The following is a 25,232-nucleotide window of genomic DNA, read 5'->3' as shown; positions in this document are numbered from 1 at the left end:
TGCTGTAATGGCACCAATCCCTGGTGTTCTTTTTTATAGGAACTTGAGCAAGCACTACTGAAACAAGACCAAGACTTCCTCTCGGACCTCCTTTGCTCCCTGCTGAAAGGATGTTATCAACGCAGCGACATCACGTAAGTGCATCACCATCAGTATTTCCTGTTCCCATTGTACCTTAAAGTTGTGATGTAACTGAAGTAGTGACAGATATTTTCTTCCATATGATGACGTACATCTGAGTAAATGGATTAATGAAAAAGAAAACAAATGTAGGATAGAGTTCAATTTTAAATAAGAGTTAAGCTCAATCAACAATACTTGTGGGTTACAGTGAGGCACTTACAGTGGAAGTGAATCTGTAAATGGTAATAATACTCACTGTTCCAGTAGTAGAGCCAGATGTAAACAATATGAGTGTTAACATGATTTTAGTATGATAAAATCGAATGTCCAATTTTACAGTTTTTGCAATATCCAATTTCACAACTTTGTTGCCATGACAGCATAATAAAGAAAATGGATGAGTCCATTTTTTGTAATCAATATTATGCAACAAATGTTGTTGATGGATCTTAACTTGTATTGAACCGTAAATACTCATAATACTGTACTGTTTGGGGTGTTTTTGCAACCCTCCTCTGTGCTCTTGAAGGATCTTATGCATGGTATTGCCCAACCCACATCCTGTGTCTGACTCAGACTCCATCTCCAATCTGCATGCAACCAGTTGACTGTAGTAGCGCTGTAGTCATGGAGCTAGGTTACCTGCAGCAGTAGTAGGTCAAGGGGCCATGGGCCCCATCCCAGTAAAGAGTGTGAGTTATTGTGAGAGTCAGTGCTGTGATGAATGACTAGCCCCTAAAGGGAGCTCCCTTCCATAGCGGTGCCTCATCAGCAGCAAAAAGGAGTCCGGTCGATGACTGGGTAGGCAAGAATGATCCCTTTCGCATACTCAGGCAGGCCGTTAACAGGACGCAGGGTTTTATTGGATTCGACAGCAACTGGCATCCAGGGGGAGGCCGCGGGGCACTGGCCTTTCACAGAAGTGCCCTTTTCATTCTACATGTGCTAAACGCTCCAGCAGAATGGGGGAGGGAGTGTTACGGATGAGAGAGAGAGGCGGAGAAAGATGGAATGGCAGGGGGCCTGCAGCTGTGAGAGAGATCATTCTGCTTTCTCAAGATAAGCCTATTCTTTCTATCCTATTTTGCTCTCTACCTTCTCTCTTGTTGTCCTAAGGCTCACCCTTGCCCTACGCATTAGTACCAGGAACTGGGTGTTGGGTTGATCGAATTGACCACACCTGGAATTAACTTTTTTTTTTGCCTGGATCATCACAAAAAAGGCAGTTGTAGAACTGAAATCATATGAATAATTTATAAAGCAAATTATCCTAACTTAAAATCAAGGTGGAAGACCCTAACTGCTGCAAACAAGATTGTTTGAGTTTGCTTTTGTTTGTGCTGCTTAAGGGTACTTGACCCCTTAGTGGACAAGTGTAAGATTTTGTGCATTCATTTTCCTGTTGTCACAGGTCAGTTGTTTAATAGTTTCTATCTGCATATGCAAATTTTGGGATAAAAAAAGCTGGATGGAAAGATGTGAATTTTCAAAAAACTTAAATGATTCAGGTGGAAGTAATGCACGTAAAATACGATAGAAAATCACTTTCTGAATAAGTTCCTAGACGTGCATCAAAGTCATGTGACTTTGCCTCAAGTCATGTGACTTAATCATTAGTCACATGTGACTTAACCCCCAATGGAATGGGATGGAACCGCTGCTTTATTTGCAAATTGTTTAGTGATATTCAGATTTTTTCCTTTTAGGATTCAGTCCTTTAGCAGTTATCTGGAAGACATCATCAATTACCGCTGGGAACTGGAAGAAGGGAAGCCCAATCCACTGAAGGAGTGCCCGTTTGAGGAGCTACCACCCCGCACACAGGTGGAGCTTTTGCACAGACTCTGTGACTATCGTCTTGATGCTGCTGATGTCTTCGACAGGCTCAAGGTAGCAACCTTGTTTTCATGTCATAGCACACTTTTTTTCTCCATTAAAAAAAACGGATTTGTTTTATCCTCACCATAACAGAAGAGTCTAATAGAGATCATGGGTTTTGCAGGGCCTGGATGCAGACAGTTTGCGTGTTGAGCCTCTGGGCCAGGATGGGAACGGGGCCCTCTATTGGTACTTTTACGGTACACGGCTCTACAAAGAGGAGCCAGTCGAAGGGATGTCTCCACAATACAGGTATGGAGAGGATTTCACATTTCTACATACATATGAACATACCCATACATGCTAGGGGTGTAACAATGCATCGATATGGATCGATGCATCGATCAAACGTCTAACGAAACGATGTATCGATGCCACACGCAAAATATCGATATACAGTACCTTTATTTTGACACTCTCCACATCCTCACGTAATGTCCATCTGCGCATTTCTTTTACTCACCATACTGTCTGCAGTTGTGTCTTTTTATAACGTTAATTTTCTCAGCTGAAATAGACGCCTGACAAGATTGACTGAACCCTAAACATGTTTTGTCACAAAAGCCAGTATTGTCCATTGTCAAGGCATCGTGATGTTTTACAGCAGAAACCGACAAGCACCCTTGTTTTTTCTGAACGCAACCCGATAAGTCCGTTTTAGCGAATCAGCGCACAGTATTCAGGTCAGGTGACAGGGCTGTTAGTCACTTCGAAAAGACGCGCTAGCTGAGAGGAGTTTCGGCAAAGCTGACTAAAAGTGATAGAGGATGAATAATTTCAACAAACTTGATGGACCCGTGATATCTTCTTCGGGGCGTAAAAGGAAAATGAAAGCTGAAAATTTGTCATGGAACCTTGCTAAAGCAGAGCGTTACAGTGGTGAGGGAAAAGCTCCCTGTATTGCGTGTAATCACAACAACAAAGTTTGTCAGGCGTCTATGTCAGCTGAGGAGATTAACCTTACCAAGATTAACCGAGGGTTTTATTATGTATCATAGCAATTACTTGGTTTTGTTTAACTCTGAAACATGAAATGTGGATTTATCTGCTTTTGCAAAAAAAAAAAAAAGATTGTTGGAGTTATCTGATTTGGCTAAAAAAAAAAAAACTTTTAATATATAAAAAAACATACTTTCAATGAACTTTAATTTTGTAAGTTACCTGTATTTTTGAGTTATTATTATTTAATCAAAACAACCCAGCTGCAGTTTGATTGATATTACTTGTAATGCACAATAAAAAAATAAAAAACATGATTTATGAAAATGAACAAGAACGGAGTTATCTGTTTTTGCAAATGAACTCTTCTGTTGTAAATGGAACAACAGAAGAGTTCAGAACAGGTGCAATTTTCAAAGAGTTTAATTAAACGTTCATGTAATATATTTTGGTTGCATTTGCGTGTTAATAAAAATATAACTGGTTGTGTAAACTTGGCACATAATATCTAAATATCGATAAATCAATCGATATAGCCCTGAATCGAATCGTAATCGTATCAGCAAATATCGCATCGCTGGCTGAGAGAATCGATATCATATCGTGATGAACTGTCCGATTTACACCCCTAATACATGCATTATAATATATGTAATATAATAGCCTCGTGGGCAGCGCGCCGACATATAGCGCAGTTGCGCTTCGGGCGACCCGAGTTCGAGTCCCGGCTTGCGGACCTTTTCCGATCCCTTCCCCCTCTCTCTCTCCCACCTTGCTTCCTGTCCACTCTATACTTTCCTATCATAATAAAGGCAAAATCGCCAAAAATAAATCTTAAAAAAAAATGCTAAAAGTTGTACCATTTTCACAGTGACATTTATGACAAAGTGTCTGAGAAGAAGAGAAGAGGAAGGCCACCAAAGAAGTCTGAGGATATTGATGAATCTATGTAAGCATCCATTAAATGCATTGTATGACATACTTACTACTAGTCTTACTAATCAGTGTTTGGTGCTATGAAGTTGAATTATTTAGAAAGATAAGGCTCTAATCTTGTTTGTTTCAGGGAGGAAGAGGACGAGGAGTATTCTATGAAGGAAGAGGATGAAAGTGTCGGGGAGTCTAAACCTGGAATAGGTGAGAAACCGGTTTTGCTGCTTTTAGTTGGTTTTAGGTGTAAAGATGTTGAGTCATTGCAGAACCATTTCTCCTTCATTTTTATTCTGCAATGTAAGTGGCTTACAGTGCCCATGGCGGCTGTAATACATGTCTGCTGCAATGTTCATGAAATGTGGAGCTTTCATGACATAAGTTGAAATGAAATGCTAGCAACCATGCCAGCAGTTGTAGCTTGCCTTCACAGAGATTTCTAAGAGATCAAAGCTCAAATTGTGGTTGGTAGCTAGATAAGAAGCATTTGACAAATTATTATCTTGATGCTTAGTTTATTATAAAATTCCTATCCTGTGCAAGTTTTTGACTGGTCTCCGAACATGAATTGTCTTTGATATTGATTATTTTTATGTGTAATGTGTTGTCAGAGCGTGAGCGTGGTGTCTGGTCTCTGATGTGTGACTCCGAGGAACAGTGGGTCAATCTAGCCGAAAGTATTAAGGACCGAATTTCTTCTCAGGACCGTCACCTGCACCGCATCATCACTCAAAACTTCCTGCCTGAGATCAGTAACATGATTGAACACAAGGTGAGACTTTTCAGTCTGTCTGGCTGTCACAGTCATGTGATGTGATGTAATGATGAGTCATGTTATGAAACTGGGATATAGGTTATCATCTCAGTAGAGATTGCCATCTCCAGAAAAAAACAATGGTGACATATTTTAGTTTGGCAATATTAGTAGGATGTTTAAATGACTCTTTAGTTGTTTGAGAACAATGAGAATTCCCTCCTACAATGCAGAAAACATTTTCAAATAAAATTATTATTAAATAATATTCTCTAAATTTCTGAATTTAAATATTGTTAGCTTGAAAGACATCTTAATGTTCTTATCTTTTTAATGATTTTCGATTCAAGTTAGGTGCAATCTTAATTTGCAACAGGTAAGATGTTTTTATTTAAGTTATTTTGCATTAATATTAATAACCAGTGTTGAAGCATTGAATTTGTTGTACTTGACAAGGCAGCCTCAAGAGTAGGCAAGTATACAATCAGATAAGATCAAAACTTTTCAAGATTTGCACACATTTAGAAGGTATTTATTAAATTATTAATCTTAAAATATGTATTTATTATTATTAATAATAATAATAATAATTATTATTATTATTATTATTATTATTATTATTAATCCATTCCCTGGTACTTTTGCTGATGATTTTTAATACCAGTGCATGAGTGCAATTTCATGACTGGTCGTACTGGCATGAGATTTTGATTTTCAGAAAGCCTTGCAGCGTCCATTGTCCTTAGTGACAATCATAACTGCTGCAGTTTTTTTCAGAGGCACTGAGTATCTAAAGTACATTTAAAAATGTGATTAAAGTTATTTCATTTTCATACCACATAGATAACTTGGATACCTGATATTTTTCTTACCAGTGAGAAAACTGCCTATATCAGATGCATGTTGGTATGCACATTTTGCAGTGGTGTTGACACGTCATTTCCGTGGCTAATCAAGACCTATTAGAGTGTCTCGTTGCCATAGCTACCCCTCTTCCAGCAATCACAATTACATACCCTCACTGTAAAATGTACATCTTTCTTCAGTGCTGCCAATGTTATTCAACTTCACATTTTTCACACATAGATCTGCAAAGAACCAGATATTTTCTTTCGCAACCTTGATGCAATGGGTTTTAACTTGGACAACTGCCTCTTCAAATCAAACCCCTACACCCACTCTCTCTCACACATGCACACAGCCCTGTCAGAGACAATCCATCTAGCCGTCGCCATGTGGCAGGCTCTCACCTTGAGGTGAGCTCGAGCATGGTGATTGACGGCCTGCAGCGCTGCAGGTTTTTTGACCTCTTAAGTGGTGATACCACAGACACTCCATCTAGCATGGGACTAAGTGTTGTAGGGTGATAGACAAAGCAGAAGATTCTGAGTATACCGAGATACGGGGGAAAGGGGGTGATTTTGATGAGCCTTTGTCGCCATGGGCTGTTTGGTTCTGCAATGACACTCTTTAGCCTCCTGCTTTGGTTAAACAAAGGGCATATTTGGCTGGGGCCAATATCCCCCAAGTGACCTACCTGACACCCACATATGTGTGTAGCCACAACTTGACAAGGTTATTCTTCCCCAGGAGAAAGAGATGAAGCAGAAGCTACTGAATCTGCCAGAGGAACACAACAGCTACACTGAACAACATGGGAGTAAAGAGAATTGGGTATGTTTTTTTTAAACGTGTCAGGAATTTCTTGTTTGTATATGTTCTGTAAGCTGCAGTTTCATTTATGCATGTGTGTGAAGCAGACACGAGCCACAATTGAGGTGGAGAAACAGAGGGAGGAGGACCTGGAAAGGCAAGTCCTGCTCGCTGAACAGCGGAAAGAAGAAGAGAGACTGCTTCAGGAAGAACGGGACAGAGAAGAACAGGAGCGAGTCAAAGCTGTCGAGGGTGAGTCACACTTCAGGAGCCAGTTGCACCAACAGGGCTTTACTAAGCCTGGTCCTAACTGCTAAGTAGGTCTTAGTTAAGACCAGTCTTTAGAGTTGACCTAACGTCTGTTGCACCAACCAAACTTAAGCCTAGGCTTAACTACGCCTGGTCTTAGCGTTGCGCGTTCATGTGTTGTTGACCAGCAGCGCGCGTTGCTAGGTTACGCTGTAAACTATCTTCCGCTGTTTGGTTAACTTGTAACATTAGCCGTATCAATGGAGGAGCAAAGAAAAAGAAAAGGAAATTTCACCGACATTGAAATACGAAAGTTAATAGAGCAGTACAGTCAGCACAGACACACACTGACTGCCAAGCAATCAAATACAATAACAAACAAGAAAAAACAAACAACATGGAGACAGATAACAGAGGCGATTAACGATTGCTCTGACTCCGGCTGCCTTCGGACTGAGAGCGATATAAGAAAAAAGTGGAAAGACCTCCTGAGCAAAGCAAAAAAAGATTTGTCTGCAAAAAAACACCACCCGACCGGCGGGGGTCCTCCCCCAAAAACTTCCGTGTACAGTATCATAATTGTGGATATCTTTGGAGAGGATTCCCCGGCTTTTATTGGTTTGGTCGGTGCGGAAAGTGGCGGTACCGACATGGAAGAAACCTCTGTCTCTCCAGAGATGGATGTTGATCACTCAAGCGAGAGTGTGAATTGTGAAGGTGTGTAGCCTATATATTAGAGTAGCCTAGAATAACAGTTTTAGTAGTTGTCAGATAACAATAGGCCTATGACAGATTATCTGTATTTTTTTAGACTCGATGGAGGACCCAGTCACTCCACAAAGTTCTCATGAACACAGCAGCGGTGCACCGCCGGTGAAACGGATGAGGAGGCTGGATAATCTGCAGCAGACACTTCTTGAGAAGGAAATTGTTAGAGTGGAGATTGAAACAAAAAAATTACAGACCGAGCAGGAAAAGTTGGAACTTGAAAAACAAAAAATATGTTTAGAAATACAGTTGCTCCAACAACAGATAAACAGGTCATCTTCGCCTATTTCTGAAGAGGATGGGCGGTCTTTTGTATTTCTGTAAATAAACCTAATGGTAAATTGTGTACAATGAATCAATGACAATTATATATGTAAATTAAAAAAAAAGTTTATTATAGACCTACTGGACTTTCTTTGTGGCTTATTTTTATGGTTTACAACCTGCAGATAATTGGCAGAAATATTTTAACATTTATAAAGCATTAATAATGCGTGTACGGACTAGTCGTCCACCGACATCTTCATGCCCTGCATGGTCCACAGGGTCGACACCTTCCTCTGGCACCGGCTGATGGTGTTGCCTAGGGAGAGGGATCATCTTGGTGACACAGATGTTGTGGAGGACAGTGCACGCTGCTATTACGGTGCAGACTCGCTCAGGGTGCATCCGCATCTCTCCATGAAGACAATGAAACCTAGAAAAAAAGTCAATGATTACTGTAAAACCTAAATGTGTCACTTTTTTACTATTATTAAATGAGCAAAACTTGGCCACTAAATATGTAATATTCAACTTTTTGTAAAAATTTTTTTGACGATCGCCATATTCGTAGTGAACGCGCCTATACAGAGAAATGCACATGGATTACATAATCAGAGAGTAGCCTATGTTTTTTCGTTTTGAATTATTTCGTTTAAAGACATTTCAAGCTTTGTGTATTTGATGTATTTCTCATGTCTGTGTGAGGCATACACTGAGTTTCGTTAACTTATAGGATGAGACGCGCTCCCGTTAACGTGCAGTGCAAGTGACCGCGCGGGCGCCTTCATGATTGTCTGCTATATACTTCTTATTTATTAAATAGGCTACAGGCAATTGTATGCTGAAAAATTGATTAAAATTAAGATACAATTTATCCAAAACGAAATTCACTTTAAAGAAAGGCTTTCTACAAAACAAAATCATGTCTGACCCGCTCCATGTCTCTCAATATATTGATATATCTTACTCGTGCTGTTCACTTTTCATAATCAACATAGATAAAAAAAAATAACATTATAATATTTTAACAAATATAAAGCAACTGCTAGCCCACCCTAGCGCCGCCCATGTATATAGTTTTCAGTGATCTAGTGACCGCACTACATCAGCACCATGGATAGGGATACAGACACTGTGGAAAGGATTTTACCTGCGCTTGAGGACTCCGATGCACCGCTCAACGAGTGACCTAGTGGTGGTGTGGATGGTGTTATACCGTCGTTCTTGCTCAGTCCTCGGAGCAATTATAGGCGTCATCAGCCAGTGTTTCAGTGGGTATCCACTGTCGCCGAGAAGCAGCCCGTTTACTCTTCCAGCCTCGAAATCCTGGTATAACGCACTCTCCCGGAGGATGCGTGCGTCATGGGTAGATCCAGGCCATCTCGCCACCAAATTAAAGATCTTATAATTGGCGTCACAAGCAATCTGCACATTTATTGAATGGTATCCCTTGCGGTTGACATACAGATACTCATGCTCAGATGGTGCCTGGATCCGGACGTGAGTCCCATCGATGCAGCCCACAATACCAGGAATGCCAGAGGCCCGGCGGAATCGGTGTTTCATCACCGCAGACTCGGCCTCAGTGGGGAGGTGAGCAGATCGCGGAAGGCGACGGCTCAGTGCCAGTGACACTCTGCGGATGGCCCGACATGCGGTGGATTTGTGGACATTAATCATATCTCCAACAGTGTTTTGAAACGCACCATTTGCATAAAAACGTAGTGCTATTAATAGCTGTAATGCTGGTGTCAATGCTGCGTTGTGGTCCGATACATACTGTAAGTCGGGTGACAGCTCTTCAACAAGTTCATATATATCCCTCCGACAGAATCGAAACCTCTCTATCAGCTCCTCATCATTGTAAAGGTCCAATGGATTGCTTCTGTCCCGAATAACTCTCTCCCGTCTAAAAGCCCGCTCATTGTAAAGTCTGTGTATAAGGCGCGCCATGTCTTTACTACTGTATTTACTTATGTGGTTACGAAGTGGTTACTATAGAAACATTATCTATCGGATAACGGCTATTAACGCTATTATATGCCTAGATTTTGAATTTACGCCTGCTACTGACTAGGCGTAAGATTTACGCCCGGTCTTAGCGAGAAGAGGACTTAAGCCTGGATGGTGCAACGGTCGTAACTTTTAGGTCGGACTTAGAATGCTGAGTTAAGACCTACTTACCTTAAGACCAGGCGTACGCCCTGTTGGTGCAACTGGCCCCTGGTAACCGGCAACCAAAGTTTCCACAGAAGCATGATCAAACACACACTGATGGTAGAGCACATTCTATAGTCTTGTCTCAACATGGCGGTTTTGAAATCAGCGTGCTTTTACCCCAAGGCTGCTTTAATCATACAAAGAGCTGAGCTAGGGGAAACGATCAACCTCACTCCTCGTGAGAATCATCCAGCTCTGATATCCTCTGTCAGCGGGTTAATTAACTCTTGATTGTGCTGCTGCGGATGGGCCTATGCACATTAATGTATTATGGATGAAGATCGAGCCTGCAGTTCTCTCCAGTGGTTTCTTCCTCAAGCTCTTTTAATCCTCCCAGCAGGGTGTGTCAGTCAGGGCCTTTAATGTCAGCACATAAAACACTTCTCCCCTTTATCTTGTCTGTGCCCTTTGATCAAATGTGCCTTCTAAAGCTGCCAGATGATTTGCTCTTATTACGACTTTTTCGTTTTCGATTTTCGTTTGCCAACTTTTCATCACATTGGCCCAGGCACAAGTGGGCAGGTAAAAAGTGCACTATTAATGGTAATAAGTGTAAAACTTGGCTTTATTATTCTGTCATTCACATGTTTTGTGTTGTTCAGAGCGGGCACGTAGGAGGAAGCAGCGAGAGGAGAAGGCCTGGTTGCTCTCCCAAGGGAAAGAACTTCCCCCCGAGCTGCTAAATTTGGAGACTCACTCACCTATTCGTCGAGCACGTCGCACCAAAGAGTTGTAAGGACTCCATTTTAACTCTCAAACTTAGTATTAGCTTTTCATGTTGCTAATAGTCTCCAAACACACATTTGATGTTAATTGTACTTGCTAATTAATATGTATAAGCTTTTATGTGTATGTTTTATGGTGATTGTTGCTATTCATTACTTCTATTTCTGTATTGTAGTTATGACATGGATGATGATTACACAGCTCTCTACAAAGGTACGTTTGGACAATGGAGCTTGTGTTGTGGTCAAACCACAGTGTTCGTTTCCTCATTTAATACTTGCAGCAGTTCCACTGAAATAATGTAGAACTGGTTTCTCTTCAGTGTTGGAGGCCCTCAAAGCTCACAAAGATGCCTGGCCCTTCATGGAGCCTGTTGATGAGTCATATGCCCCCAACTATCATGAAATCATACAGGTGGGCATACAAGCTATTATAAATACATTTATTTGACCTCATTAAAAATAAATCAACAAGTTGTTAAAAATGTTTCGTCAGACTCCAATGGACCTGTCCACCATTGAGAGAAAGCTGAATGATGGGGAGTACGTCGCTAAGGATGAGTTTGTGGCCGATGTAAAGCTTATGTTTGAGAACTGTCTGGAATACAACGGAGAAGAGAGTGGTAAATATGATCAAGATGAACCGTTTTGTTTCCAAGATTTGTGGCATCGAAGCAGAAGTGAAACTGTTTAACAATAATCCACTCAACAAAATGTAGGAATGTGCATCAGTGTTAAAAAATTGATAAGCAAAGCAAGTAATGATAGTAGTGGAAGTATGTTGAGAGGCTCTGACATTGATTAATAGAGAGTGATTGAGCTGTCCTCCAGTGCGCCAGGTCCTGCAGTGCCACAGAGACATTCCAGCCCCACAGCTCCCCTCCCTGGAGCCATCCATCCATCAGAATGCATTCCCCTGGGGGTGGTGGGGTCAGAGGTCAACTGTGGTTCTGTGACCTAGTTGGTGTGCTTGCTCTGCTTGGGGAGATGAGATCATATGTGTGTGTGCTAATGCTTACCTGTCTGTATCTCCTCAGAATACACAATAATGGCTGAGTCCTTGGAACGCTGCTTTAACCGAGCCCTACTAAAGCACTTCCCTTCTGAGGATGGCGACACAGATGAGGAGTTTCATGTGAGCAGTGAGGACCGTGACCGGAAAGATAAGAAAAAGAGCAAAAGTCACAAACAGTCAGGTCCTGAGAGCTTGATCAGAGCCACTGAGCAGGTTCAAAAACGCAAAATGTCCTATAGTGGCAAGGGAAACAATCAGCAACAAGACATACTCAAATCCGCTTTACAACCTCCCCCACACTACAGCAATGGTTCCCCATATCCTCATAACATCTACCCAGGACAGCAACAGGCTGGCATGTTACATCCTGCTCAACAGGTTAGACCACAGTCTTGGTTTCTAAATTAGTTTGTTTACAGCTGAAACAACAGTTTTGATGATTATCCTAAAGTTCTCCCTGTGCGCTTGTTACTGTCAGTACTTCATAACAGGTGCTCTTTTTGCATATAGTTTCATCGACCTGCAGGTCCTTCAGGACCAGGGATGTATGCTCAACGTATGATGATTGATCCCCAGTATCCATATCCTGGACAGAGACCCCTCATGTCCAGGCCACCGGGGGACCATGGAACTCAGCATATACCTCACTACAACATGCAGGTATGTTATGTTCGATCAGCAGTATTAGTGTTGATCACTTAAAATTTGTAAAATTACCTCTTGAAGGTTGTTTATAATGTTTTTCTTTTTTATCAGGGTTCCCACATAAATGGTCCACATCTTGGTCCCAGATACCCAGTTGGACCTGATGGCCGGCCAGTTCAAGCTCCACATCAACAACATTCCTATCCTGGTCCCACTCATGGTCCTTCTCTTGGCCCAAGGCCAATGGCCCTTCAGCCTGGAGGCCTCTGTGCCCCTCCATCTGAAGGCAACATGTACCCTTCACGCCAACATCCAGAAGGGCAGTCCATGCAGCCTGTGGGGAATCGGTACTCCAGCCCAGGTGTCCCAATGCATAGTTCCTATCCTCCTTATGGCCCCCATGGCATAAACATGCCCAGAATGTGGCCACCCATGAACCATCAGGGGCAGCCGACACCTGGTGGACCTATGATGCAAGAACAGAGTGCAACTAGCCAACATCCATACAATCACAACATGATCCGTCCTCCACACAGTACTGGTTATGCAATGACAAATGGTCCATATAGAATGCCCTCTGTCAACTCCCAAGGTCCTATTGGCCAAAGACCACCAGGGGCCCCTCAGGTCTCAAGGCCACATTTGGCATCCATGCTTGATAGTCCAGAGATGATTGCCCTCCAGCAGCTCTCAACCTCATCATCTCATCATGTTGGGAGCTTTCAGTCATCCCCACAAAGTGGTGGTAATACTTTAGTTTCTGCTACACTGTCTTCACCTGAAAATCATCTCCTCAGGCCTTCTAGAGATTGTGTTGCAGACAACCAGCACACTCCCATATCCCCTAAAGGTATGAGTGGTATTCCTGGCCATATTTTGGCATTGCACTATTGCATTTGATGAAAATTATATTGTAAGTTTGAGTAACCACATTTACCACCATTGTATATCCTGACAGGTTCAAGTCCAAAATCTGGTGATAAACAGTCAACCGAGACTGCTCTGACTAAGGCTGACAACCGTTCTCTTTCCAATCCAACAGAAACATCTGAGCATCCTTCACTAGGAACAGCTTCGGCATCTGTGTCCACTCCGAGTACAGAAGGTCTCAGTCATAATGAAGATAGATATAGACTGTCAAATCCAGAGAAAATCCACAATGGTGACCACCCAAATTCTCAAACCCAACCAGGTTCCCTAAAGCAAAAATTTGTAGATGATTCTTCAATTCCCCAAAATAGTCCTCAGCCAATGACCCATAAAATCCCAGATGAAATTCCCCAGAACCCCTCTCTACAAATCCATAAACATGTTCCACCACAGTTTCTTCAGAATGGTTCTCAACGTCAGTCTCAGAATGTACCTCCACATATTCTACAGAATCTTCCACAACAGATGCCACAAAATGCATCTAATCAGTACTTTCAGAACAGCTCACAGCAAATGCCACACAACGGATCTGTCAGAGGTCCACAGGCAGGACCTCTTCATGGAATGCCACAGATTCCTCCTCAGGGGGGTCAGCCAGGTGTTCATCAGCCTGCAACCCTCAGCTCTCTACCTCCTAGCCACCCTGTATCCCATCCACTTGCTCAGCCCTCTCCGGCTGATCAGGGAGACCAAAGGCCTTGTGAGCCTACCAACAGGAAAGTATCAGGTGAGAGTACAGCTTCCCAAGACAGCAGCAATGCTAACATGATGACTGATTGTACCAGTGGGCTTTACAAACAACAGCCCTTCAGTCCAAAGTCACAAACCCAGCTGGGAAGGCAGGAGCCAGCACCCCTTCAAAATCAGGCTCCTCCAGCACACTCTCAGGGTCCAGAGAGCAACACTGTGGTCCAATATGGTGTAAGTGAGCCAGCACACCAACACTTTGGCCCACAGATGGGTAGACCATTACACCCGTCAAATCATCAGCCATACCCAAACCAGGGACCTCCATTACAGGGTAATAACCCTCATCAAAATCCTGCACACTATCCTGGATTTCACCAGCAAGGTGTTCCATACCAGTATCGCATGGCCACACAGCATCCTCAGGGCCATCCCAGCATGCATCCTCAGTTCCAGCAGCATCAACAGTTCTATCAGCACCACCGACATGGCAGACCTGGATTTTCACATGAGGAGTGGCATAGACCTCCATACCAGCCTCAACACCCAATGATGCCCAATTCTTACCAATCACCATCCGTTGGAAGTTTTAATGGACGACACAAGGACAGCAGCATGTCTCCACACGGCTCGGATGGATCTGGTGGGAGCTTAATGTCACCCAGTCCTATACCCGATGGGTCTCATAGCAGTGCTTTGGAGAATAGGGAGGATGGCAGCCCTGCCAAGCAAGCAAGAACTGAAGAGCCTTCTGAACGCTCAGAGAGCCCAAAAGAGATCTTGGACCTGGACAGCCACAATGCTTCAGCCCGGCATCGTACTTCAGCTCAGCTGCACCCCAGTTTCCCATATGGGACTCGTGGCATGCATCCCGGCATGCAGCAAAGTGGTGCTCATCCACCCCATATGATGGCAAGTGGGCTGTATTCTGGCCAGCATTTTCCCAGTGCACATTTTGCACCACAGCATCCTCATCCACATTTGATGGAAGCTTTACAGAGGCCCCAGCACCTGCCTTTCTCTCCAGGTCAAACTCGAATGGCTATGTACAGGCATCCAAATGTTGCAGGGCAGTTCCAGGGAATGATGGTTTCTCAAAGAGCAGTGGTGGCAGAACACTTACTTCGCACTGGGTAAGAGATCTCATTTATCTCTCAAATCTTATGACATAATTGATCTGGATCCACTTACACATTCATCAACATTTGTCTTTATAATGCTTTCACATCTAATGTCCTTACCTTTAGTAACTCTTTTTCTTGTCTGATAGGAACCAAATGTTGGGTACACCATCTCCCAATGGCCCAGGCAATAAACAAGGAGTATGAAAAAAAAAAAAAAAAAAAAAATATTTGGCAACCCAAGGAAAATGAACACCTTCTACAACACTGCTATGTCCTGGAATATACAAGGAAATGGAGACCACAACTAAAATTAGGAAAATTATTTGCTGAAAAAGGCAAGTTATTGTACCAATTGGAGCCCAGATCCTACCCACCTTGATAAGAGGTTGGCTCAATGACCATTGACCAGTAAAGAGCAGTGAATCTTCAGTCCTGTTAATACTGTTTAAACTCCATTATACTGGTCTGCAGCTTCTCTTCTCAGCTTGGAATGTCTTTGGACTCATTCCCTACAAAGGAACAACATCTCCAAGCTCCTTTGCACGGGCTGTTTCTTAGGAAGTAAAGAAACTGAATTTTTGTCCATGAGAAGAGCAAGATGCCATTAAACAGTTACAAAGTTAAACTCAGGTGTAGTAAGGAACGCACTGAGACTACTTTAGTTTTTTTCCACGCTTCATGGACAAACTAGACTCTGTTGCCTTCATGTACTTGTTGAATGTTCTGTGAACGATTTTAGATGTAGTAATTCAACTCAAGGAATAAAAGATGGATCTTCTGCTCTACTGAGAAACACCACACCTGGAGGTGTTAATGAGGTGTTGTTCATCTCAACTGAAGCATAGTATCCTCTTTATTTCTGGTGATGTGCATTCTTTTAATGCCACTTCAATTTGAAGATTGTCTTTGATTTTCTTAGACTGGCAGAGAACTTGGCTGCTTTATTTGTTATGCACTAGGAATAGTCTTTCATACTGGAATGAGTGGCCTTGGACTTAAATTAGATGTGTGTTTCTTAGTATGGGACTAAATTCTAACTTTTCACTTAAGTTATCTCTATCTCTGATGTGTTGTCTTGTTCCCTATTCATGTGTCCTGCTAAATGATGTGTGCACAGAATTAATCAGATTTCAGATACTGAGGTAGCCATCTTTCACCTCTTAATATTTACAGTCTACTAGTAATCCATAGCTTTTGGGGTTCCTTGACGGCTGGTTTATTGTTTGTGACCTGATATCATTCTTCACTGGCCATCAGTCTTAAAATATTTTTCACATATTGGAATGTAAATTGGATTTGTCACAAAAATAGCCAGCTGGAGTCACAATACTAACAATGCATTAGATGAGTGTATATGTCAGCCTTTACGCTGACTTGTAAAAGCACCCTGTAGCTCCTTTTATTAAATGGGAGAAATGTCGATGTGCTCATATTTTACATGAATGCTTCCTCTTTTAATTCAAATTACTGAATATGTCCTCAGGGTGTAGTGGTTTTAATACGGGTATTGTCGAATGAATATTTAGTGAAAAAATTACAATGAAATGTCACTGGAACTGTGATTAACTTCAATTCATCTGTGATCTTCAGTACAGACGCAGGAACCAGACAAGCAGTACTTGTCTTGTGGTTAATGTAATTTGTCACACTGTTCTTTGAATTAGTCTGATATTTGTTTTGAATGCTTAATTTTTTATGGGGGACGAGGGCTGATCGGAAAATGGAGTAGAATGGTTTTGTTTATTTTCATTGCTCCTCCTATTGTTGTCCTGCACTAAATGAATTACTTTGAATATCAGCTTGTTTTTTATGTGTCCTTATGGTCTGTCTGAATTACTGTTTTATTCAGCTCATCAACAAACCATTAAATAGTAACGGCAATTTGTGATATGGCAGCAAGAAAATCTACCTCATAATGCCAGAATGTGGCACATTCTCTATTCCCTTCTTGGACGCATGAAAAGATCTTTTTTTTTTTTTTTTTTTTGTCATTTGTTCATGTTTGTACTCGGAACTATACTTTTTCATGATTGACGGCTTGATCCTTAAATCAACACTATAGCCTTAATATATCCACTCACAAAACCGAATGGTCGTTATTAATTTATCAGTGCCAAGTTTAAACATGATTAAAACTTCTGCATTCCACCTATTGAATGTTGGTTTTTACAACCATCAGTGAAATGAAGGCAGCATCCTAGGTTCAAATGTTTGCCCTCATTTTGTTGTTTTATGGAATCCACACTTTAAAGTGGAAAAGAGGCTGTGCACCTTGTACAAAGGATTTGACAGTGATATTTGTGGTACACTGAGGTCTTTTGTCCCAGAAACCTGTGATGGTGCATAATGTCGGGCGAGTATTTTTGTGGACATGTGAACTGTTTATATGTATTTTACGATCTAGGGATATGGAAATACTAGCAGCTGTGAGATGACATGGAAGTCGTCCACCATTTTGTACCTGTCTTTGCTCATAAGTTGTATCACTTTAGCAGTCTGTCAGAAGACTGTACTACTCCACTGTTAATATGTAAAGGGATGATTTAGTAATGAACTACAAGAATGTGTTAATTTGGCTGTGTACAGATGTTTTATTTTTTCATTCACTGGGTATTGGGTAACAGGTCTGTATCTCTTGAAATCCACCCTTCAACATATCTGCTGCCATCTATTCTGTCTGTACTAGTTAAGTAACTAGTTGGTTAAATGTGAATCATATTTATTTGCTCTTGTGTTTTGTAAATTTTTGTCTTTTTAAATATAAATGTTCTTTTCATGTTTGTTTTGAAACGGTTCACTTTACCTCATTAGCAAAGTTGGAATCCAAAACGACACCTGTAACTTTCATTATGCAAAGTTTACAAGTTCTTACCTGAATGACAAATTATTTTGGAAATGGACCGAAGTATTTTCTATACTGTACATTTCTTAGAATAAATTACGTTTCATTAGATTTTGCACTTCAAGTTGTCAATTTTCTGTGTGTTTCTCCTTTGAAAAACGTACATGGCACTACTGTAAGTATGTGGCATTATCTGTACCATGGTACAGTCACATTTTACTTGGATAATGAAAGAATGGCATTGGCATTATATTTTAAATATTGGAAAAGCCGTGGTACCTTTTTTGATAGTGGTAACATGATGTACTAATGACATTTAACCACTCGTTAACTGTGACATGATCATCTAGACATGTATATAACCTAACGTTACTGTGTTTGTGAGAGTGTGTATAGACGAAATATTATTTTGCAAGTGTAACTTGATCCCAGAAAGTCTAAAAGACTTCAGTCAGGGTTCAAACGCCGGAGAAACCTCACTGGACATGATCATCACCCGTAAGGCCTTGTAAACTTTGGAAAACAAGACCGAAATGCAGTTAATATATTAGCTGGATTTTGAATAAGCGGATAAATCTTTGTCCTCTCGGGTCTTTTGTCCACGCGCACTGCCACACAGCAGAGCCAATGATCTTTAAGGAAAGACATGACGTCACTTTCTGTTGTGGAAGTCTGCACTGTAGTAGGGTAACGTTAATGTTAGAAGTCGATCGAGCTCGGTTAAAAACAATAACTTACATCCCGGTGTATTTGTATATATAACGTTACATTGTATACAATCGCCAGGTAAGACATTTTCTAATTCTCTGTGTTTCGGAATGTAACGTTATTTATTTTTCTGTAGCTGCTACGTTAATTTGGGATTAAGTCAGGTATCGTTAACTTACTGGAGTTTTAAAGTGTTTTGGGTGAAAACCTCTTTACTTGATAATTAAATCATTGAAATTCGACAGATGTTTATAAATGATATCCAAATTGAAGTATGAAGAAAACGTGACAACAGCTAACTTAAATCATGACTGATAATAGGTAGAGTGCAGCTCGACATGCTGTTGTGTGTCATGTGACTTGTTTACAAGTAACGTTAATTGGGTCTAACAGATGGTCACGTTGTTTTAGAAGGATTTATAGATTTCATTTTATATCATTGTGATAGTTTATATTTTGCTTATAGAAGTAAACAATTTCAAACAGCTGACAGCTGATTTTCCACCGGCATTAGGGAACAGCTGTGGTTGAGGTTGAAACTAGTTTCAAAATAACAGTTGGAAAAAAAGAAGTGCAAGCTGTGGGCAAAACCCCTTATCTTTATAACTGCAGACATCACAGGTTAACAGCAGTCTCAATACTGCTAGGACATTCAGCTTATACTAGTAAAATGCATATTTTTTTCCTCTTAAAATATAAAAAATTAAAATAAATTGATGGACATTTAGAAATGATGATATATTAATGAATTTATAATAAAAATCAGTTTTCTACATAAAAGGGGACCCCCTTCTGGTGGCTGCCATTTTAAGATCACATGACTAGCCAGATACTAATCACTTTTTAATGTAAATTAATATATTTTACTCTCATAATATATCAATCATTGGTGAGACAAATGCACCTGTTACTACTCACTTTCTTTTTTTATTATATTTAAATAAATAATTATAATATAATCATAGTTAACATGGCTACAGTAATGGAAAACGTTTACTTTTGCGTGGAACTGCGTCATCTGTCAGTATTAAATCCAGGAACATCATATCAGTCATTGAAGCATAAACCATGTAATGCACATTTAAATAATTAACAATCCACTTGTTCATTACTTTTCACCATTAGCACAGAGATCAGTGGTTGAATTACATCACAGCCATGCACACACTGACACCAAGACCCCTGATGCGGATATGGATGCTGTTTCTGTGGTGTGCATCATGTAACTGTGCACCAGATCCCAGGAAGCGGGAGGCTCTGATAAGACTGGAGGCATCTAGACGGACAGGAGGCAACATAACACTGAATGAGAGAGAGAAACTGCTTGACTCGAAGCTTCAGAAACTGAAGCAGCATGATATAGAAGCAGGACCGTTCCCACCGTCTATGCATTTCTTCAAGGCGAAACGCTTCATCGATCAAAGTCCTGTTTTTAGTTTGATTCAAAAGATGCCTAAAGGTGCAGTAATCTAATGATGCAGAGATATTGTGTAGTTTGTGATTTGACTGTTACTACAGTTAAAAAAGTTTGAGGTCAGTAAGATGTTTTTTGAAAGAATAGGCCTACTTTCATACTAAATAAATAGGCCTACTTTCATTCAGCAAGATCATCAATTAAATTTAAAGTGACAGTAAAGACATTTATAATGTTACAAAGATTTCTATTTCAAATAATGCTGTTCTTTTGAAGGTTTCCACAAAAAACTTAAGCAGCTGTTTTTAACATTATTTATAATAATATTAGTATTTTCTGATTTCTGAAGGATCATGTGACACTGAAGACTGGAGTAATGATACTGGAAATTCAGCTTTGCATTACAGGAATAAATTACATTTTAAAATGATTAAAATAGAAAACAGTTAATTAAATTCTAATAATACAGCATTTTGACTTCTTTCATAAACATTAAGAACTTTTCAATGGTTGTAAATATATGTATGTATATATATATACAGTGCAATGCATAATTGAATACACCCATGCTAAAGTTGACTAAAAAGAGGAATAAAAAATCATATTTTGGAAATTGAACTTAATGCCTTAATTTAAAAAATTAGGAAAAATCCAACCTTTAAGGACACCAATTTTCTTTGTGAATGAATAATGTATCGTAAATAAATAAATGTTCTTCCTTAAAATACATGGTGCATAAGTGAGTACACCCCTATGTTAAATTCCCATAGAGGCAGGCAGATTTTTATTTTTAAGTATTTAGAAAAAAAAAAAATTTAGGATACTATGCATCCTTATAAAGTTCCCTTGGCCTTTGGAATTAAAATAGCCCCACATCATCACATAGCCTTCACCATACCTAGAGATTGGCATGGGGTACTTTCCATAAGATCATCTCTCAATGCAAATCAAACTAGCTTTTAGGCTAACTGAAATAAAACCATGCCAATCTAGGTATGGTGAAGGCTATGTGATGATGTGGGGCTATTTTAATTCCAAAGGCCAAGGGAACTTTATCAGGATGCATAGTATCCTAAAAAAAAATATAAAAAAATACTTAAAAATAAAAATCTGCCTGCCTCTATGGGAATTTAACATAGGGGTGTACTCACTTATGCAACATGTATTTTAAGGAAGAACATTTATTTATTTACGATACATTATTCATTCACAAAGAAAATTGGTGTCCTTAAAGGTTGGATTTTTCCTAATTTTTTAAATTAAGGCATTAAGTTCAATTTCCAAAATATGATTTTTTATTCCTCTTTTTAGTCAACTTTAGCATGGGTGTATTCACTTATGCACTGCACTGTATATATATATATATATATATATAAAATGGTATATAAATATATAGGCTTAAGTATAATGATTTATCTGATTTATTTTTTGTCCAGGTGCGGCCCTGCATGTTCATGACTTTGCTATGGTAGATGTGGATTGGCTAGTGAAGAACGTGACCTACAGGGAGAACTGCTACGTGTGCTTCACAGATAAGCAGAGTGTGCAGTTTCTCTTCTCTTCTGGACAGCCTGCATCTCTTCCACGCTGCTCCTCATGGACCCTGCTCAGATCCCTCAGGGAGAGGATTAAAAACAGCACTGAGTTGGACAACAGGTAGAGCCTCTCAGTAAATCTGAGACTGTAGCTGAGGGATGTTTGTCTCAAAATGTAATTTGTCTCCACAGTTTCATTCGAAATCTCACACTTTTCACTGAGGACCCAGACAGAGACTATCCTAGCCAAGACAGTGTGTGGAAGAGATTTGAACAGGCGTTCTTGGTGGCCTATGGTCTGGTCACCTATGCACCTGTTTTTAAAGACTACCTCTATGAAGGTCTCAGACAGTTTTATGAGGACAACACCATGTTTGTGGAAATCAGGGCGCTGCTGCCAGCGGTATGAATACATTTCCCCTTAAAAAAAAACATACAAAAAAACATTTAAAATTATTTTCTGGTTTCCACCACAGAATAAGAAATAAAGGTAATTGCGACTTTTTCTCTCACAATTCTGACTTTCTCACAATTGCAAACTCGTAATTCTGAGTTTACATCTCGCAATTTGGTTTTGTGGTTTCCGCCACAGAATAAAATAAAAATTAAAAAAGGTAATTTCAACATTTTAGTGACTTTTTCTCTCTCTGCGTTTTCAAATTATTAAACCTAGTCCCAGACTAAATGCATTTTTGAGCTGTTTTAACTGAAAGCAACTTGCACTTGTATATCTTAAAATGTCATCTCCATTGTTTTGTCTCAAGATGCACACCAGTTATGTTTTTTCTAAGGCACGTTTATAAAAACCTTTAAATGTCCTAATTGAACTAAGGGCCTAATCCTGGCTTAATCTAAGCCCTGTCTGTGAAACCGGGCCTTAAACTCAAACTTTAAACTTTTTTTTGTTTTTTATTCCATGGTGGAAATAAGCTTCCATATGAAATAGAATGTACAATAAATGAAAAGTAATATGTGCTAATTTTTATTTGAAAATTTCTAGACATATGAACTTGATGGCAGACTGCATGATAAGGACTGGAGTATGCGGGCATGCCAGGAAGTTGTGAGGAGATTTACAGCACGCTACCCAGACTTCTTAGGGGCTCGGGTTATTTTTACCGTCCACAGGTGAGATAAACATGGAACTAGATCAAATATGAGTTTGATTCAATAAGATCTGAATGAATAGAAATCATTTCCTGTTGCTCTTAGGGGAATAAATGCAACAGAGGCAGTGAAGGCAGTAGAGGAAGCAATGGCACTACAAAGGAACTTTCCAAATATCATGGCAGGCTTTGACTTTGTGAGTATTTGATGGTTCGGTGATGAGCATATTGCTGAAATATCCAATTCGTGAATAAACTTTCGAATTTGTATAACTCCAGGTAGGACAAGAAGACCATGGAAGACCTCTGTGGTACTTCAAGGACGCTTTGAGTCTACCTGAAGACAGGGGTGTTAATCTGCCCTACTTTTTCCACGCAGGAGAGACAGGTTTCCTTTGACATCTTTTGTTCTTTCATCTGGTACAAAGCAGTGTAACTCAAAGTCGTCCTTTCTGCTCAAAATGATTGAGTGCTTGTTCTTTTTTCACAGTTGCTATAGTAACATATTTCATTCTCTTTTCCCACAGATTCACAGGGAACAGATGTCGATCAGAACCTCATGGATGCTCTTCTGTTCAACACCACACGTATAGGTCATGGCTTTGCCTTGGCTCGTCACCCTGTAGTTAAAGAGATGTCTAGAAAGATGGGCGTACCAATTGAAATCTGCCCCATCTCAAATCAGGTATATCATCACTCAACTCATTATGCCTTTGAAGTCAAAACTGTACATCCTCAATGCATGTTCCTGGTCTTATTGTTTTTGTGCTTGTTATTCCAAATAACACATTTGAATAAGTGTTAGCCGTTTAGGGAACTATTTTCCTAATCTTATTTAATTCAAATTACAATTCTGATGAATGTCTGTTTGTGATAGTTATAAACATGCTACAATAACAACATGTTAAACAGTTAATGAATAATAGAAATAGTGAAAAAATATGAATATAATATGTGATAATATAGTATATAATATGTAAATAATCTACTAATTTAATCTTATGCACGGTTATGCTATGTTTTAGGTCTGTTTTGAATTAAATGTACTATTTGAAATCAATATACACTACCGTTCAAAAGTTTGTGGTCGGTAAGATTTGAAAAAAAGGGGAAAAAAATTAACGATGTCTCTTATGCTCACCAAGGCTGCATTTATTTGATCAAAAATATAATAAAAACAGTAATATTGTGAAATATTATTACAATTAAAAAAAACTTCATCATGCCAAATAGTCCAGAAAATAAATGTAGATTATTTCAAAGACATTTCCAAAACAGCATGGCCAGACGGTCGCACCACATGATATTTTGTCACTTTAAATAACAGAAAATTTACAAATAACTAATGGTTTTTGAAAAGTTAAAGTGAGTACATAAATGGAAGAGGTACTACATATATATGGTATCTTTTTATGCATTTACACAGTAAAAAATGCAATCGGACAGAAAATTTTGACGTCACGTCATATTTATATGCATACATTAATGGGTGTGTAGACACACACACACACACACACACACATATATACATAATATATAAATATAATATATATACGAACACATTCTACAAACAAAAACTTTTATGTGAAATGCTATTAATCGCGATTAATTGGTTTGACAGCACTATTTGAAATAGAAAACTTTTATAACATTATAAATGCCTTTACAGTCACTTTTGGTCAGTTTGATGCGTCCTGTGGAGTAAATGTATTACTTGTAAAAAATCTTACTGTTCCCAATAAGTAGGTAACACATCTTTTGTTTCATTGCAACTGCCTGTGGCTTATTTGAAAATACTAATAATGCTGTGACCCTTTGTCAGGTGTTGAAACTGGTCTCAGACCTGCGGGACCACCCGGCGACAGTGCTGATGGCTGAGGGTCATCCTCTGGTGATCAGCTCGGATGATCCAGCTCTATTTCGGGCCACTGGCCTTTCACACGATTTCTATGAAGCCTTCATGGGCTTTGGAGGAATGAGCTTTAATTTAGGCACATTGAAAGAGCTGGTCATAAACTCCCTCAGGTAACATAACTACAAGTGTCTTATTTTAGGATGAGTTTGTGAGTATATTTTATGACCTACAACCAGACTTTTATCATTTATTCGTAACTTATTTTACCTCTCGCTCTTCATTTCTAGGTACAGCTCATTGCCAAGTCAAAGAAAGAAAGAGGCTATTAAGGTTTTGCTGGTAAAATGGGACAAGTTTGTTGTGGAAAGTTTACTTTGACAGGTAGTCCTGCATAAAAACATTGCTTTAAATGCGTTGTTTACAGGAGGTTTCCCCTTTTGTTTGCCATATTGGTGAACATTCTGAGCTGCGAATACTCCAATTTACGCTGTTACTTGATGTGAAGAACTGAATGTGAAATCTTGAACTGGCCTGTGCTGCCATCTGGTGCAGAACCCGTGTACTGATCGTCTGTACTTCCACAAACAAAATGGAGGACTCTAGCGGTTTTGCGTGCACTTTTTTAAATTGTGATTTATGATCACCTTATGACACCTGATAAACTATTTCATGAAAAAGTTTTTAAAAGTATATTTTTACTTTAATGACCTTGGTAGGTTGTTTTAAATTACACGATTTAAGTTGTTTATGAATACGTAACTCATTTTGTTTACAACATGAATGAAATAAAACTAGTGTGACAACTCCACATAACATTTGCCATCTTTGTGACCTATTAAAAATTCCAAAACACTTCCATTGAAGTCCC

At 39.7% G+C, this 25,232-nt stretch overlaps 3 protein-coding genes across 5 annotated transcripts in view; 2 read left to right on the top strand and 1 right to left on the bottom strand.

Annotated features, from left to right (window-relative positions):
• Positions 1–17,864, top strand: part of cecr2 (CECR2 histone acetyl-lysine reader) — a 31,693-nt gene extending 13,829 nt beyond the window's left edge. Inside the window, exons 2-18 of one of the 3 annotated variants that reach the window (XM_084095386.1) lie at positions 40–134; positions 1,830–2,013; positions 2,126–2,253; positions 3,812–3,889; positions 4,007–4,077; positions 4,482–4,642; positions 6,215–6,298; positions 6,385–6,529; positions 10,381–10,510; positions 10,680–10,717; positions 10,827–10,918; positions 11,000–11,126; positions 11,541–11,896; positions 12,029–12,178; positions 12,275–13,013; positions 13,122–14,913; positions 15,051–17,864. In XM_084095386.1, the coding sequence (XP_083951512.1) occupies positions 40–134; positions 1,830–2,013; positions 2,126–2,253; positions 3,812–3,889; positions 4,007–4,077; positions 4,482–4,642; positions 6,215–6,298; positions 6,385–6,529; positions 10,381–10,510; positions 10,680–10,717; positions 10,827–10,918; positions 11,000–11,126; positions 11,541–11,896; positions 12,029–12,178; positions 12,275–13,013; positions 13,122–14,913; positions 15,051–15,108 (4,428 nt within the window). In that variant the 3' untranslated portion in view covers positions 15,109–17,864. Of the gene's footprint in view, positions 1–39; positions 135–1,829; positions 2,014–2,125; positions 2,254–3,811; positions 3,890–4,006; positions 4,078–4,481; positions 4,643–5,244; positions 6,123–6,153; positions 6,299–6,381; positions 6,530–10,380; positions 10,511–10,679; positions 10,718–10,826; positions 10,919–10,999; positions 11,127–11,540; positions 11,897–12,028; positions 12,179–12,274; positions 13,014–13,121; positions 14,914–15,050 lie in introns of those variants that run through there. The other 2 variants (XM_084095385.1, XM_084095387.1) reach the window with 2 other exon arrangements.
• Positions 6,549–10,369, bottom strand: LOC311071169 (putative nuclease HARBI1). The gene is made up of 2 exons (XM_084095388.1): positions 8,709–10,369; positions 6,549–7,991 (listed from the first exon to the last, which is right to left on the bottom strand). Exons 1-2 carry the CDS (start codon positions 9,509–9,511, stop codon positions 7,769–7,771), a joined length of 1,026 nt encoding a protein of 341 aa, XP_083951514.1. The 5' UTR covers positions 9,512–10,369; the 3' UTR covers positions 6,549–7,768.
• A 495-nt stretch (positions 17,865–18,359) lies between the features above and the next one.
• ada2a (adenosine deaminase 2a) lies at positions 18,360–25,222 on the top strand. The gene is made up of 10 exons (XM_084094808.1): positions 18,360–18,532; positions 19,580–19,913; positions 21,305–21,524; positions 21,596–21,806; positions 22,404–22,531; positions 22,616–22,706; positions 22,789–22,897; positions 23,037–23,194; positions 24,332–24,534; positions 24,652–25,222. The coding sequence occupies exons 2-10, from the start codon at positions 19,613–19,615 to the stop codon at positions 24,740–24,742; spliced, it is 1,512 nt and encodes a 503-aa protein (XP_083950934.1). The 5' UTR covers positions 18,360–18,532; positions 19,580–19,612; the 3' UTR covers positions 24,743–25,222.
• The last annotated feature ends 10 nt before the right edge of the window (positions 25,223–25,232 follow it).

This window comes from Abramis brama, assembly GCF_963993115.1.
Source record: "Abramis brama genome assembly, chromosome: 20".
Taxonomy (NCBI): Eukaryota; Metazoa; Chordata; class Actinopteri; order Cypriniformes; family Leuciscidae; genus Abramis; species Abramis brama.
This window is presented reverse-complemented; position numbering and strand designations above follow the sequence as displayed.

What these genes read in the sequence shown, in the direction of transcription:
- LOC311071169 (XM_084095388.1), bottom strand. Translation starts at nt 9,511, where the DNA reads ATGGCGCGCCTTATACACAGACTTTACAATGAGCGGGCTTTTAGACGG. An exon ending in ATCGGAGTCCTCAAGCGCAG is followed by an intron (nt 7,992 to 8,708) that starts GTAAAATCCTTT and finishes CTTTTTTTCTAG; the next exon opens with GTTTCATTGTCTTCATGGAG.
- ada2a (XM_084094808.1), top strand. Translation starts at nt 19,613, where the DNA reads ATGCACACACTGACACCAAGACCCCTGATGCGGATATGGATGCTGTTT. An exon ending in TCTGCCCCATCTCAAATCAG is followed by an intron (nt 23,195 to 24,331) that starts GTATATCATCAC and finishes ACCCTTTGTCAG; the next exon opens with GTGTTGAAACTGGTCTCAGA. An exon ending in CTGGTCATAAACTCCCTCAG is followed by an intron (nt 24,535 to 24,651) that starts GTAACATAACTA and finishes CTTCATTTCTAG; the next exon opens with GTACAGCTCATTGCCAAGTC.